Source organism: Carettochelys insculpta, chromosome 5 (genome assembly GCF_033958435.1).
Source record: "Carettochelys insculpta isolate YL-2023 chromosome 5, ASM3395843v1, whole genome shotgun sequence".
NCBI classification, from domain to species: Eukaryota; Metazoa; Chordata; order Testudines; family Carettochelyidae; genus Carettochelys; species Carettochelys insculpta.
In genome coordinates this window covers 62757165-62773985 of record NC_134141.1, presented here as the reverse complement: position 1 = coordinate 62773985, position 16821 = coordinate 62757165, and the positions used below count along the sequence as shown (strand labels likewise).

The 16821-nt window shown below is 49.4% G+C and overlaps 1 protein-coding gene across 4 annotated transcripts in view; it reads left to right on the top strand.

Annotated features, from left to right (window-relative positions):
• Nucleotides 1–16821, top strand: part of APC (APC regulator of Wnt signaling pathway) — a 175222-nt gene that overhangs the window by 50391 nt on the left and 108010 nt on the right. For all 4 annotated transcript variants that reach the window (XM_074995225.1, XM_074995224.1, XM_074995227.1 and 1 more), the window contains exon 2: nt 1832–1984. In XM_074995225.1, the coding sequence (XP_074851326.1) occupies nt 1850–1984 (135 nt within the window). In that variant the 5' untranslated portion in view covers nt 1832–1849. The remainder of the gene's footprint in view (nt 1–1831; nt 1985–16821) is intronic.

The window sequence follows — 16821 nt, the reverse complement described above, 5'->3', positions numbered from 1 at the left end:
GGTAGTGTAAACAGCCATTTGTGGACAGGAGTGCTCTCCTTCTGGCAAAGCAAACACTGCTCATGGGAGGTGTTGATGTTTTGTTAGCAGAAGTTTTTAGCAATTGTTTTTAGCAATAAGCTGTATTGTATAGACAAAGCTTTACCTGCAACAAAATTTTTCTGTACTTTCTTCTCTCATTTATGTTTAACTTATTGTATAGCAGCTACGGCAATGGATATTGCATTGTATATCTAAATAAATGTATTCCAACAGATTTAATACATTAAAAAAAAGTGTGTTTATCACAGTGTTAATGGACAGCCCTACTTTAAAGTGTGCATGCTGGCGCAGGGTCTTCGCATCCAGCTGGCTCCCAACCCTGAGGCTAACAGGGGTACCCTGGCTGTTCCCCAGGGCTTGAGGTATTGGTGTGGCTCCCAGCCCTGGGGCGGGGAGGGGATCTCTGGCCTCATCTGGGTCCCTGGGGCTGGAGCTGCTGACGGAGCTCCATGCTCTGACTGGATCCCAGTTCTGTGGCTGCCTGTTTTTCTTGGCCCCTGCAGAAGTAGGGCTTCTGGCAGAGCTCCAAGCCCCAGCTGGCTCCCAGCAGTGGGGCTGCCCCTGGCAAGGGAATCGTGGCAGCGCTGGGGTTGGGAGCTTTTTAGGGCATATAACCCCACCAGCAGCTCTGAAGCTGCTGGATGGGGTGGGCAGCGGAGCCAGCTGGGGCATGGAGCGCTGCCGGCAGCAGCCTCACAGCCTCAGACCTCTCTGGGGCAGTGCAGCAGGGAGCTGGCTGGGGCATGCAGCCCTGCAGCTGTGGGACCGTGCCTGTGGCTAGGGGAACCCTGGCTGGCCCATGTTTCATCACTACTAATTTTTTTAACCACTTGGCAACCCTGTATTAAACTTCAGAACGCAGGTCAGCAACCTTTCCGAGGCAGAGTGCTGAAATTTGATCTTTTGACCTCTATGTACGGTTCGAGAACAGTGATATTTTTTTAAAGTCACTCATAGTCCTACTTACAACAGCTTCATTAATAAATTAAGATCCAGAGCTTTACTGTTTAGCTGATGGCAGGAGGGAGAGCCCTGGTATGCAGAAGCGTGGCTGGCATTTGCTGGGTGCAGGCAAGCTGAAGGGGAGGATCTGGGCAGTCCTGGGGAAGCAGGACTTCCAAACACCTTCTGGGAATTCACCATCTTCCTGAAGGATGGTGGAAGCAATTGGCGAGGTAGTTAAGACAGGGCAGAAATGGAAAGCAAGACAGCTCAGTCCCCATCCCAGACAGTAGGCAGCAGTGGGGCAGGTGGACTAAAAAAAATCCCTGCCTCGGAACAGATAGCAAGGGGGGATAAAGGGAGAAGGGGCAGATGGACAACAGGGCAGACGCAGCGGCTCAGTCCCTGTCCCAAGTGGTGGGCAGATGGCAGGCATGAGGAGGCGGGGCAGAGGGATCAGTGCTCTTCCCCAGAGGAGAGGAGGGCAGATAGTGGGTAAAGGGGTTCTTCTCCCCCTTGCTGGGCAGCATATGTTTTCATCCTTCCACAATGGGGCATCTGGTCCCGTGTTGCTGTCTGCGGGTGGGAGGGTTGTGCCACAGTGGCAGCTTCAGCCCTCTGCTCCATCCCTCTCCTCTGCTGGGGAGAAGGGGCAGGGCTGAGCTCCCCACCAGCGTGCCATTTTAAATCAGCTCATGGGCCACAGGTGGCACACATGCAGGGGTTTGCCAACCTCTGCTGTAGATGCGGAGGTACTAGGAGAAGAGAGTTAGCATTGCTTGAAACTTCTTCACAATGCTTTTTTTCTGAAATACTTGGACTAAAAATATCCTGTTGTGGTTTTTAGGTTCAGGGGTAGCCCAGGATGGCTGCAGCTTCATATGATCAGTTGTTAAAGCAAGTTGAGGCACTAAAGATGGAGAACTCAAACCTTCGACAAGAACTAGAGGACAACTCAAATCATCTTACAAAACTGGAAACTGAGGCATCTAATATGAAGGTATCAAAGAAGTGAACTGTGTTTCTATGCCCATGGAGACTTTTAATGTAATGTTTTGTTTTGAAATGTTTCTGTATGAGCACTTCAAGGGCTATTAGATGTTTAGGAGTCTAATGTGGTTTTAGACTCCCAACGAAAATCCTTTTGCAATGTTTGTAAGATGTGTATTGATCAAGTCTAATTATTTTCCAGACTGTTTTCCTTAAGAAAATAAAAACAATTTCAAAACTGTCTTTAGAACCACCTTCCTGTTTTTGATATCTTACGTTGTGATCTGTATTAATGATTACTGCCGTTTTTCCCAGCTGCACTTCCTAGCAGGAAGCCTAGTCTGCTGACATAGTTTGACAATTATAGTTAAGGTTAAGACCCACTTTCCGTTTATAGTGCTGTTGTATTGTGTTCTGTTTTAAAATGCTCTAAAATCTTTATGACAAATCAGATTGTCTCAAAATTATGTGCCTCAGAGGAGCACATGGTGAGGGTGGGTCAGTGAACTAAATTGAGGACCATTTGAACAGAATATTCCTGAGATTGAGCTCCTAGAGAAAAACAGCTTGACTTACTTTGGTAACAATTTTTTTTTTACACATATAGCTGTAAACCAGGACTGAGATTGTACCAAGCTGTTAGTTGAGGGTAACCACAAGTGCTTGACATATAATAACCTGCTTGGGGAAATGAAATGATGAGCAAAATAACTTGCTGCTTCTTCGAGTGGTCCCCTTGAGTGCTCCACAATAGGTGTCGGGCTCGCCCGGCGCTGCAGATCGGAAATCTTCTAGCAGTTTTTCCTGGATTGCGCATGCGCTGGCGCGCGGGCCCCCACACCCCCTGCTGCATGCATGATCTGGTGCCTGCCAGTTCCTTCTCAACTGCCATCGGCTGCGGACGGAATCCACTCAGGCTAAGGCCAGAGTCAGATTACTTAGTGGTTTTTCTTTTCCACGTGTGATTTGTTTTTCGGTTATTAAACAAAAAAAAAAGGAAAAAGAGAGGAGCAGAGAAGATAAGAGCAGACGTGAAGGCCATTAGGCCGCCCGCTGCCGCAGGCCGGTTATCACTCTTTGGGGTGGAAAGGCACAGATTAAGTGCTAAGTACCCTCTTAACAATAAAGGACTCACCACAATGGCCTCTTCAGGTTTTACACAGCGTGAGTCATGCCGTGAAGCTATGCCGGCCTCTGTGGGGCATAACGAAGGCATCGGATGCCTGGGGGAATTACAGGCTTCCTGGCCGCGTTCTCACTGTGCTCTGACCCCCGCCCCCCCCTTTCAGTGCAGAAACGGAGGGAACTTTCCCTGGCTCGATCCTTGCCTTGCATCTGCAGCGAGCAGGACGAGCGGAGCACACAGGTACGGGCCGCATACTCAGGCGGCGGCACCGTCACAGGCGGCACAGACCCCTGCGGCACCAGTGGTGCAGGGGTGCCAGGCACGGAGTCTGCAGGCACCGGAGGAGAGTACCCGCGCGGCACCGCAGGTGACGGTGCCGAGTGCGGCGCTGACAGTGGGGCCAAGATCCCTGGCAAGGAAGGGGGCAGTGCCAGCCCCGCAGGCGAGGAGCAGGGCAACATCAAAAACCCGGCACCGCAGTCCATCTCTGGACAGGGCTGCGCTGCTGTTAGCACCAAGCCCTCCCCCTGTGATACATATGCTGCACCGAAGGCCTGTGTCTCCACCGGCCCATCAAGGGAAAAAGGAAAAAAAACACTCCTTCTCCATTCTTCCAACCAATGTCACCATGGCTTGGGCCACCTTCACCATTTTCTGGGATTGGATCCCCTGGAGTACTATCACAACCCAGTTTCACCTCTATCGGTGTCGTCGCGGAGGTCTCGCTCTCCCAGACATCGGGGGTACACACCCCATGAGTGGTCCAGGTCTCCATCTCCGGACCCTTGCCCATGCTGCCATGGTCGTCCTTATTACGCTGGACAAAGACAAACCACAGGCCTGCACCCAGGCCCCCCGCCCTGCCAGCTGCTCAATACCCCCGTGGGCGCTCCCGATCGGGGACAGAAACACAGTTGTCTCAAGAGGAGTTAATTTTAGAACCCCGAGACTTTCCTTCACAATCCTCCAGCGAGCAAGTGTGTCATCGCCTGCGGGAACCCGAGGGTTCGAGGGAGGTTTACCTTAGGGGTTCCTCCTCATCTTCCCCAGACGAGGCCATGGCCCACGGGGATGTCTCTCCCTGGGATGACCTTAAACAGTTTCAGGAGCTGTTTTAAAGGGTGGCTTTCATGCATGACATTCAAACAGCAGAGGTGCGGGAGAAACATCACAAACTCCTGAAAAATTTGAGACCCCCGGCTTCATCCAAAATTGCTATTCCGCTGGACGAAGCCATTCTGGAGTCAGCCATTACTATATGGCAGAGTCTGGCCTCTGTTCCGCCTACGAATGAGAGAGCGGATAAAAAAAAAATACTTCATCCCGGCAGAGGGCATGGAGTTCCTCTTCAGTCACCCACAACCAAATTCTTTGGTGGTCGGGTCGTCCCAGCAGAGGGCAAAGGCTTCTCAGTACAAATCGGGGGATCGGACAAAGATGCTAAGAAGCTAGAGCTGTTTGGCAGGAAGGTATATTCCTCTCCTATCCTGCGATTGAGAGTGGCAAATTATGGGCACACCTAGCAAACCATAATTTTGGTAATTACTCCAGGCTTACTCCCCTTATGGATTCACTCCCGGAAGACAAAAAGCCAGTGTTAAAGGCGATTGTTTAAGAGGGCTACGCAGCATCGCAGACGGGAGCCCAGATTGCCCTGGATGTGACGGACACGGTGGCACGTTCAACGGCTACAGCAGTGGTCATGCGTAGAGAATCCTGGCCCCGGACGTCGGCTATCTCGAGGGACCTACAGGCAAAGATCGTGGACCTTCCCTTTGATACACAAAAGCTGTTTGCAGACTCAACCGACTCGGTCCCTCACTCCAGTGAGGACTTGAGAGCTACACTTAGAACCTCGGACGTTTATACTCCCCCATACGGGGGGGGTGGGGGGGCGGGGAATTTTATCCTCAGCAAAGACACTACGCATACAACCACAGCGTGCTCAATATCAACGGGGCTACGGCCAAGGGCTCTATCAATAGCGGCAACAGTACAGAACTCCTAGGCGACATTCTCAACAAAGCCGTACGCCCTCAGGTCAGGCCTCAAAGGCAACAAGTTTGATGAGTATGTCGGGGGCTGCACTATCAATACCCTCGCTCAGTGCCACTCTCATCTCATGTTCCATCATTGCCTCAGACCGTTCCACTCCCAATGGCAAAAGATCACCACAGACATATGGGTGCTGGAGATCATAGCCACGGGTTACACGATCCCCTCCCAGTCACTTCCACCGACGAAGCCTCCCACCAGGCCTCACCTCAGGGACGCTGCCACGAGGCGAGGCTCAAGCAGAAGGTGACTCACCTTATGTTCATAAGGGCGGTACAAAGAGTGCCGGAATAATTCCAGGAGAAGGTTTTTATTCACGCTGCTTCCTACCAGAGAAGAAAACAGGACACTGGAGGCCCATCTTAGATCTTCGGGGCCTCAACCGTTACTTGCACAAGCAACGGTTTCGGATGATCACAGTTGCTTTGATACTCACGGCACTGGACGATGGAGACTGGGTTGCAGCACTCGACTTATGAGATGCTTACTTTCATATAACAATCCACCCGGCACACAGACGCTTCTTCCGCTTCACGGTCGGCCAGGAGCGCTTCCAGCACAGGGTTCTTCCGTTTGGCCTCTCCTCGGCCCCCAGAGTCTTCACCAAAACCTTGGCAGTGGTGTCAGCCTACCTGCACAGACGGGGAGTTTATTTTCCCAGATCTGGGCGACTGCCTGCTGAAAGGGGATCTCGAAGGCAGAGGTCTCACGCATGATACGCGTCACAGCGGACACGTTTCTTCGCTGGGTCTAGTCATCAACCTCGCAAAGTCAAAGTCCAAACCCACACAACACACAGAGTTTATAGGGGCATGCAGAAACTCTATCACAGCAAGGGTGTACCTACCCGACGCCCGCTTCCGCGCAGTCACTTGGCTGGTGAAAGTCATTACATACAGCCTCACAGTGCCGTTCCTAACGTGCCTACAGCTGCTGGGCCACATGGCGGCAGCGATGTTTGTGGTACAGAATGCCAGGTTGCACATGTCAAGCCTGTAGCATTGGCTGGTGAGCGTTTACAAACCGACATCCCACACTGTCCACAGGGTGGTGTTGTCCACAACAGAGGTGCGCAGATCCCTGGCGTGGTGCGAAAACCCTGAGAATCTGCTAGTGGGGGTGCCTTTTCACCAACCACAAATTTCTATTTTTCTTACCACCGACGCCTCCCACATGGGATGGGGAGCACACATCAGTGACAAGGTAACGCAAGGGCTATGGTCCCCTGTGGAACAGGCACTGCACATATCCATACTGGACGTCAGAGCAGTGTTCAACACCTGCAAACATTTTCGAGATTACCTACCTGGCAAAGTAGTCGGGATTCAATACCGACAATACCTCCATTATGTTCTACATCAATCGACAAGGAGGAGCACGATCCCGTGCCCTATGTGCGGAAGCACTCCGATTGTGGAATTGGTGCATCACCAACAACATAACATTGAAAGCCTCGCAGTTGCCGGGCGCTCACAACGTGAATGCAGATCAGCCGAGCAGGCGCTGCGCAATCACGCACGAATGACAGACCCGCTCTGATCTGCTACAGCACGCTGTTCATAGATGGGGGTTTCCCCAGATCAATTTGTTTGCCACCCAGTTTAAAAAAAAAAAAAAAAAAGTGTCCCCAGTACTGCTCCAGGCCAGGAGTGGGGCGAGGGTCCCTGGGAGACGCATTCATGTTTTCATGGAAGAGCTCCCGCGTTTCCCCCGCAGCACTTATCCGCAAGGTCTTGCACATAGCCAGAAGGGAGAGAGCTCACATGATACTCATAGTCCCGCTTGGTATAGGCAGCAATGTTTTCCCTTGCTTCTGTACATGTTGGACCGCCCACCGCTCCCTCTACCGGTGGCACCGGACTTACTCACGCGGGCTCAAGGGTCCATAGTGCACCCGCACCCTCAGGGTCTGTACCTACAAGCATGGCTAATCCATGGCTCAGCTCCTTAAAGAGCACATGTACGGAGGGAGCACAACAAGTCCTGGAATGTAGCCGAAGGACCTCCACTAGGAGGACTTGCAACCAGAAATAGACTCGATTCACAGCCTGGTGTTCCACCAAGCAGTTAGCTCCCCTTGATGTCACTATACCTGTAATAATAGAATACTTATTGGACCTCAAGAGAGGCGGGTTTTTCTCTATCCTCGCTAAAGGTCCACCTCGCCGCTATATCAACCTTTCGGCATACAGAAGAAGGGCCCAAGGTATTTGCCCATCCTATCGTTACCAGGTCCTTGAAGGGGCTGGTAAACCTGCACCCCCGCCTCGGAAACCACTTCCCCCATCGTGGAATTTGGACTTGGCGCTCAGCATGCTATCGGGTCCATCTTTTGCACCATTAGCCACAGTTCCCATACGTCTCCTTACAATAAAAACAACCTTCCTCCTTGCAACTATGTCAGCCCGCAAGGTGCGTGAGCTCGTGGCAGTGATGGCAATGCCGCACTGTACAGTATTCTCAAAGGAGGCGGTAACCTTAAGGCTGCACCCAGCCTTTGTTCCAAAAGTCTCTTCAGAGTCCAATCTTAATGACCCAATAGTTTTACTCTCGTTTTACCCGAAGCCTCACACCTCCAGCAAGGAGGCACACCTGCATCTCCTAGATGTGAGGAGGGCATTGGCCTTCTGCACAGACAGAACTAAGTCCTTCCGGAAAATGGACAGGCTTCTAGTCTCTCTCGCTCCCGGGTCAAAGGGAGAAGGTCTCTCTTCACGAAGAATCTCAAAGCACATTGCGTTTTGTATAAAAATGTGCTTCGAACTTCGAAAGGCTCCTTTGCTCGCCCCGCCCAGGGCTCACTCCACCAGGGCGGTGGCGGCGTCAACAGCCTTCTTCAAGGGCATCGCATTAACAGACATCTGTAGAACAGCGACCTGGTCATCATATGACACCTTCGCCAAGCACTATGCCCTGCATCGGGTATTCCAAGAGGATACCCATCTGTCGACAGCAGTCCTCTTGGGGACAAGCTGCATATAAACCGATTACCCACCTCCTTACTTGGGTTACTGCTGGGTAGTCACCTATTGTGGAGCACCTACGGGGACCACTCGAAGAAGAAAGAGAAGTTACTCACCTGTAGTAACAATGGTTCTTCGAGATGTGTCCCCGTGGGTGCTCCACCACCCGCCCATCATCCCCACTTCGGATCTCTGTCTAGTGCTTTTTCAGGAGCATCCGAGGCGGTTGGTCAAGGAACTGGCGGGGACCAGGTAGTGCACGCGGCCGGGGGCGTGCGGGGGGGGGGCGGGGGGGCGGCACGCGTTGGCATATGCGCGATCCAATAGAAACTGGTAGAAGATTTCCGATCTGCAGCGCCGGGCGAGCCCGACACCTATTGTGGAGCACCCACGGGGACACATCTTGAAGAACCATTGTTACTACAGGTGAGTAACTTCTCTTTTTCCAGCTAAGGGTTCTGGCAAGCATTTCTAAAGCTTGAGCACCTAATATATTATATTACATATGTGCAGAGAGCTGGAAAGTCCAGTGTTGTAAGGAACCTAAGATTTACAGGATCTGTGTCTCTCCAAAAAAACGCTCTAGTCAATGAATCTGCCCTCCCCATAATCGTTTGTCAAATTCAACCCAGAGCAGAAATTGGAAATAATAATAAAAAAGCCTTGTTGCTCAAATCTGCCTCTGTCAGAGGAACATTTTTATTTTGGGAAAATGTAATGTGAGTACAACAGAGAATTCAGAAGGCACCAAAACTATTTTTAGAAAGAAAATTGTGTGTGTGAAGGCTTACTGGGAAGTGTAAGTCATTAGGGTATAAAAGTGGCAATGGGGTGGGATCAGAATGTAGTGAGGGGGTTGAGGAGGACAAGTATAAATGGGGATGGATGGTTGTGAGGGATTAGGAGGAGTTAGGTGAATCAACAATGGGAAGGATGGGACACTGGGAGTGTCCATCCTGTCTCAGGCACTAAAATGCCAAGCAACAGTAACTTGTCTGCTGTCTCAGTTGGCCACAAGTCTGACAGCTTTGCTAGGTAATCTTTCATTTTTATTATATAGCTATGCAGACTTTAGTAACTTGCTGTTGAATGTGGTAATATTGTTAATGAGATACTTTCCACTGAATGCTTGCTTTCCAACGTGTAGCTTGAAAACTGCACCCTTATTAGAGCAAAGATATTTTTTCCTCTTTTGTTCTAAGTAACTGCTGTCAAACATGATAGTTCTTTAAGGAATTGCAGTTTTTTGTTAATACAGGTCAGTAAACCCTCCATTTTAGAGATCCGAATTTAGCCAACTTTGGGAACAATGGACATTCCCCCATTGTTCCTAAAGTCCACTGGGGTCTGTAAAATCACCCCCTGTTCCTCCCCCACCACCCTAATGGTTGAGACTTACACTGCCACTGCCTGGAGGAGCTATCATGTCCTCTTCTGGAGCCACCACACGAACCTCCTACTAGGGGTGGGACCGTATATGAGCAAACTGGCATATTCACACATTGCCCCACCCTTGGTGAGAGAAGTGCATGGTGGCTCCAGCAGTGATGCCTCCAGCCGCATGTGGTGAGGTGGCTCCAGCAGTGGCAGTTCCAGTGAGTCGTCATGGTAGTTTTTTTTGCAGGGGGGCTGGGGGAACTCAAGGGTGGGGAAACAGGAAACCCTTGTTGTTTAATAGACTTTCAGGTTTAATGGATGCCCATTCCCACTTATTAGTCCACCAGATCGAGGGCTTACTGCACGTATTTAATCCTTGCATTGCCCCTTTTCAGTATTCTATGAAAATACCTTTGTTACTTCATTTTGGAATGGGATGGGTCTTTTACACCAGCTGCTTGATGCTATTTAGTTTCATGTTTTTCAGTTAATATGCATCAGGCATACTATATTTAAAAGAAAACTTTAAAATATCAAAGATGGTATAATCACAAGAACTTCCGGTGTGCCATCTCCAGCTTCTTTCACTGCAGGCAGGAAAAGTAGGATTTAAGTGGTTGCGATAGCAGACATCAAAATTACTAAGCAAAATAAAACATGCCAGCTAGGCTTAATACTTGAAGAAACTTAATATATGCAATTTATTACCTGAACGGTAGTTTTAATGATCTCTCAAAAGCTAAGCAGGCTCCTAGCTTTTGCACAATCCTTCCCGCTGCTCGGTCTTAATGTTTCCAGCAGTCATCTGGGTGGTAAGCAGGGGGTGTCCTGGTGTCTGGCAATGGTCCCTGGTTTTGATTTGTTTGGTTTTCTGGTTATAAATATATTTTGCCTGAGATGGAAAGCTTTCATGTTCAGTGTCAAATGGAAAAGTACCACATTCAAAATGGGTTCTGGCATCAGGTGACCTGGCCACATGTGTTGGCAGAATGAACCATAGTCCAGGCTTACAAGAAAAAACAAGAATTTTCATAGATCATTAACTTGAGTTCCTCAAGAACATGAAGTTCCTCAAGTACTGCTAATTGCCTTCCCTAGCACATCTAGAGAAATCAACAGGTTTATACTTCATGATATTTCTCACTTCAAATACAGGAATAATTCATGTGCATAAAGAGAATACACTCATCCCTTGTTAAATGAGTACTTTTACTTACGAGTACTCACTCAAACGAGGGACACATACTTACCTTTGTTCACTTGACGAGTGAACTCCCCCTGCTTAATACAAGTCTTCCCCACCTCCCTGCAGCCCCAACCTGCCACAGCCTGAATCCCCTGCCAGTCCCACAGCCCCAACCCACTGCAGCCTGAATGCCCCGTGGCCCCAACCCATCGTGGCCCCAGCCCGCCATAGCCTGAACACCCCATGGACCCAACCCAACGCAGCCTGAACACCCCAGCCCACCCCATGGACCCAACCCATCGCAGCCTGAAAAACCCAGCCCACCCCATGGACCCAACCCCCTGTAGCCTGAGCACCCGGTGGCCCCAACCTGCTGCAGCTGTAACCCCCTACCACCCTATGCCACGGACCCAATTTGCTGCAGCCTTAACACCCCCGCCTGCCCCATGGACCCTACCCACCACCAAGTTTTAACCCTCCCTCCTGCTCATGGCCCCAAACTGCCCCCAGCTTTTAACCCTCCTCAACAGCCCCCCAACCCAAGGTTCACTTACTTTTCAAAACCAGAGTCATATGCTGCCATTCCTTTGCCGAGCTACAAGCACTTGGAATGAATCGGAGATTTTTCCATGTATTTTAATGAGAATTTAGTGTCCCTTACGAGTTTTCACCTAAGAGCAGAAATTTAGCAACCAATTGTGCTCGTATAGCGAGGAATGAGTGCATACAGTTTCAGTGGATTATAAGATTTTCAATGACAAATTACCTGCCACATTTTGCACAAAGCATGTTTGAGTTCTGCATGTTCCTATTCAAAAATATATTTCCATAAAGAATGTGGAGGTGTAATGTCATAAGATTTATAGTACAATATAGAGATGTATATGTGACTGTCCTTGTTGAAAACTAGATACAAAGAAGGAAAGAGGAAATTGTGTATATCAATAGAGAGAGCTACAATGTATATGAGACTGGATGTGCAGTATTCATAAGAGGTGATCAAGGAAGCAATATTCCACTTGATTTCTGTACTAGGATGGCATTTCAGGGATGAACTATTCTAAAAAATACAACTAATCTTAGTAAGGGTTTGTAGTTTACAGAAGAGAAGCAAGTGCTGGCATTGAGTGTGTGTCACTTCAAGTGCAGCAGTGCAAAAAGGTAGGATTTGCTCTGTAAATCAACAAACGTTGTCATTTAATGATCAACACAAGAACTATATAGGTCCATAAAAATGGAAGAACACTTGAAGAGTCTAGAAGGTGATAAAATGTAAAAGTCAGATTGATGAATTTGAAAGGAGACTGTAGCTGATAATAGTTGAATAAAAGGGAGCTAGTGACAGCAGTACAGTGCAAAGAAGTATTGGGCAGCTCAATCAGTAGCTCTGCTTTGTTAAACATCTGTTGAGCTTAAAAATCAAATACAGAATATTAATGTTCATCTCAACCTAACTGTTAATAATCAAGGAGATCTTTAGCACACCATATGCCCTGATATTTGGCTATGGGAAAGTGGATATTTTATTATTCATTTTTTCTATGTATTCTTGCCAAAAAATCTCAACAGATTAAAAAACTATGAATGGTAATACACTTATAAGGAAAAAATACTGATGTTAACATAGTGTAAAAACACAACTTGTTTTTGGAGATACGGACTATCGTGGCTTCCCCTCTGATAGTATATAAAGACAAGATTTAAGTAGATGTATTTTTCACAATAGCTAGTTTTTAAATAAAATTCTGTAATTGAAAAAGTGACATGGTGTATGGTGCATTCCTTAATATAGATTCAATATATATATTATCTAAAAGGATGCCAAGTTATCCAGTTTTATTGCTCTTTTTCTGAATGCAACTGAGATGCATTCCAGCATGTTTAAATTTAAAGACAGCTCATGAAGTTACCTTGAGAGGTCTTCTTGCATCCTGTTATGGTCTTGACCTTCACAACATCCTCTGGCAAAGGGTTCCACAGGTTGACAGTGCATTGTCTGAAGAAATACTTCTTTTGTTTTGAAATTGCCTGCCTGTTTATTTCCTGTTGTGACCCCTAGTTTTTGTGTTATGAGAAGCAGTAAATAGCACTTAATTTCCCTATACCACTCACGATCTTGTAATCCTTAATAATATCTTCCCTTAGTCGTTTATTTTCCAAGCTGAAAATTTCGTCTTATAAATCACTCCACCTACAGAAGCTGTTCTGTGTCTCTAATAATTTTTACTGCCTCTTTCTGAACCTCTTCCAATTCCAGTATATCTTTTTTGGGATGGTGCAACGACATCTGCATGCAGTATTCAAGATGTGTGCGTGCCATAATTTTATATAGAAGCTGATGTTTTCTGTCCTATCTATCCCTTTCATAATGATTTTCCCAACATTTTGTTAGCTATTTTGACTTTCACTGGACATAGAGTAGATATTTTCAGAAAACTATCTACGGTGACCTGAAGACCTTTTTCTTGAGTGTAACAAATAATTTAGACCCCATCATTTGTTGTGTAAAGTTGGGATTATGTTTTCCAATGTGCATTACTTTCTCGCATTTATCAGCATTAAATTTTATTTGCTATTCTGTTGACTAGTAACTCACCCAGACCCTTTTGTAGTTTTTTGTAGTCTGCTTGTGACTTAACTATCCTGAGTAGTTTTGTAGAAACTGCGTATATTGCAACCTCACTATTCATCCCTTTTTCCCACTATTCCCCCGGGGAACCGGCGGTGCAGAGCGCGCAGGCACACAGCCTGCAGGCACCGGAGGACACGGGCGCCCATGAGCGTGCCAAGCACGGTGCGGACGGGGCCGAGATCCCCTACATGTCAGGGGGCGGAGCTACCTCCTCAAGGGAGGGGGAAGGCTGCACACAAAACAAGGCACCGCAGCCCCTCTCCAGACAGGGCTGCAGAGTTGCTTTCTCTCAGCCCTCCGCTTATGCTGCAGACTCCAACCAGAAGGCAGGGGTCCCCCCAGCCTACCTGGAGCCCCCATCTCCATTTTTACAACCAGCCTCACCCTGGCTGGGACCACCTTCACCCTTCCTGGGGTTTGAGCCGCTGGAATACTATCACAAATCTCTCTCTCCAGTGTCCCAGGTCTCTCGACGATCTCGCTCCCCCAGACGCAGAGGGTATGCACCAAGGGAGTGGTCTAGGTCACCTTCCCAAGAACAGTGCCCATGCTGCCATGGTCGCCCCTATCACGCAGGGCATAGACACCACCGGCAATCTACCAGGGAAAGATCCCCACAGACGGTCCCGTATCCCCGAGGGCAATCGCGAACGGGGACGGAGACTCAAGTATCTCAGGGGGAACTGGTTATGGAACCCCGAGATTTTTCCCTTGCAAGCTTCCAGCGAGCGGATGTACCATCACCAACAGGAACCGGAAGGGTCCGGGGAGGAGAGCGAGGAACCACTAGGGTACGCCTCTCTGGACGAGGCTACGGCCCCGGGGGACGTCCATCCTCCGGACAATCTCAAACAGTTTCAAGAGCTGTTTAAAAGGGTGGCCTTCACGCAAGGCATCCAGACAGCAGAGGTGCAAGAGAAACACCATAAGCTCCTCAAAAATCTGAGACCTCCGGCCTCCTCCAAAATAGCAATACCGCTTGATGAAGCAATCTTGGAGTCTGCCACTATGATATGGCAGACCCCGGCGACTATTCCGCCTGTCCACAAGAGAGCGGATAAGAAATACTTCGTGCCAGCGAAGGGCATGGAGTTCCTGTTCAGCCACCCACAACCAAATTCCTTGGTGGTGGAGTCATCGCAACAAGATCAAAGACATCTCAATTCAAGACAGGGGGAACAGACAAAGATGCCAAGAAGCTAGAGCTGTTTGGCAGAAAGGTCTACTCCTCCTCCACTCTACTGTTGCGAATGGCAAATTATGCAGCGCATTTAGCGAACCATAATTTCGACAACTACACTAGGTTAACCTCCCTCATGGACTCGCTTCCAGAGGGCAAGAAACTGGTGCTCAAGGCCATCATGCAAGAAGGCTACGCGGCCTCGAGGACGGGAGTTCCGATCGCCCTGGATGTTGCGGACACAGCAGCACGCTCCACAGCTACGGCAGTGGTGATGTGAAGGGAGTCCTGGCTCCAGACTTCGGGTATACCGAGGGATCTGCAGGCGAAGATAGTCGATCTTCCCTTCGACTCGCAGAAGCTGTTTGCTGAATCAACTGACTCGGTTCTTCATTCCAGTAAAGATTCAAGAGCCACACTTAGGACCCTGGGGATTTACACCCCTCCATACAGAAAAGAAAAAGTACTAACCCTCAACAAAGACGGTACCAGTACCAGCAACAGCGTCCCCAGTACCACAGGGGTTACGAGCAACGGCGACATCAACAGCACCAGCAGTACAGAACTCCCAGGCGACATTCCCAACAGAGCCGTGCGTCCTCGGGGCAGGGTCAAAGGCCACAAGTTTGACACACAGATCCAGGGCTGTGCCATCACTACCATCGCACAAGGTCATCCGAAGTGGCTATTCCACCATTGCCTCTGACCATTCTACAACCAGTGGCAAAGGATCACCACAGACAAATGGGTGCTGGAGATCATAGCCACGGGGTACGCCATCCCCTTCCAGTCGCTCCCACCGCCACGACCTCCATCCAGGCCCCACCTCCAGGAGGCCTCCCACGTAGCGAGGCTCAAGCAGGAGGTAGGCCATCTCATGCTCATAGGGGCACTGGAAAGAGTGCTGGAGCAACTGCAAGGAAAAGGGTTCTACTCGAGGTACTTCCTCACGGAGAAAAAGACAGGAGGCTGGAGGCCCATCTTAGATCTTCGAGGCCTCAACCGGTACCTGCGCAAGCAACGCTTTCGGATGATCACAATCGCCTCCATCCTTAAACCACTGGACGATGGAGATTGGTTTGCAGCCCTCGACTTACAAGACGCGTATTTTGACATAACTATCCATCCGGCTCACCGGCGATTCCTCCGGTTCATGGTAGGCAAAGAACATTTTCAATACAAGGTCCTACCGTTTGGCCTCTCCTCGGCCCCCAGAGTCTTCACCAAGACCTTGGCAGTGGTGTCAGCCTACCTGCACAGACAGGGTATTTATATTCCTGTATCTGGACGACTGCCTACTCAAAGGGGCCTCGAAGGAGGAGGTACTACGCATGATACGCGTCACAGCAGGCACGTTCTCTTCGCTCGGCCTGGTTATCAGTTTGGCAAAATCAAAGATAGACCCCACACAGCACATAGAGTTCATAGGGGTACGCATAAATTCTATTACAGCGAGAGTGTATCTACCAGAGACTCACTTTCGGGCCATTGGCTCCCTTGTGCAGGTCATCACCTTCAGCCCTATGGTGCCGGTCCTGACGTGCTTACAGCTGCTGGGCCACATGGCAGCGGCGACGTTCATAGTACAGAACGCCAGGTTACACATGCACAGCATGCAGCACTGGCTGGCGAGCGTATACAAACCGGCAACACACACCGTTCACAGGGTGGTGTCGCCCACAGCAGAGGTGCGCAAATCCCTGCAATGGTGGGTAAACCCCAAGAACTTGCTAACAGGGGTACCCTTCCACCAACCACAAATATTGGTTTTTCTTACTACAGATGCCTCCCTCATAGGGTGGGGAGCACACATGGGCGAAGAGGTGACTCAAGGGCTGTGGTCCTCCACGGAGCAGTCACTGCACATAAATATACTGGAGCTCAGAGCAGTGTCCAACGCCTGCAGACACTTTCGAGACCATATACAAGGCAAAGTTGTCGGGATCAGTACAGACAATACCTCCACCATGTTTTATATAAATCGACAAGGAGGAGCTCGGTCCCGTGCCTTATGTGCGGAAGCAGTCCGGTTATAGAACTGGTGCATCGCCAACAATATAATCTTGAGAGCCTCGTACTTACCAGGCGCTCACAATGTGAAGGCAGACCAGCTGAGCAGGCGTTTTGCACTCACGCACGAGTGGCAGATCCGTCCCGATCTGCTATCACCGATTTTTCACGCATGGGGTTTTCCCCAGATAGACCTGTTTGCCACTCAACACAACAACAAGTGCCCACGATTCTGCTCCAGGGCAGGACTGGGATGGGGGTCCCTGGGGGACGCGTTCGCGATTTCGTGGAGGGGCCCCCTGCTTTACGCTTTTCCTC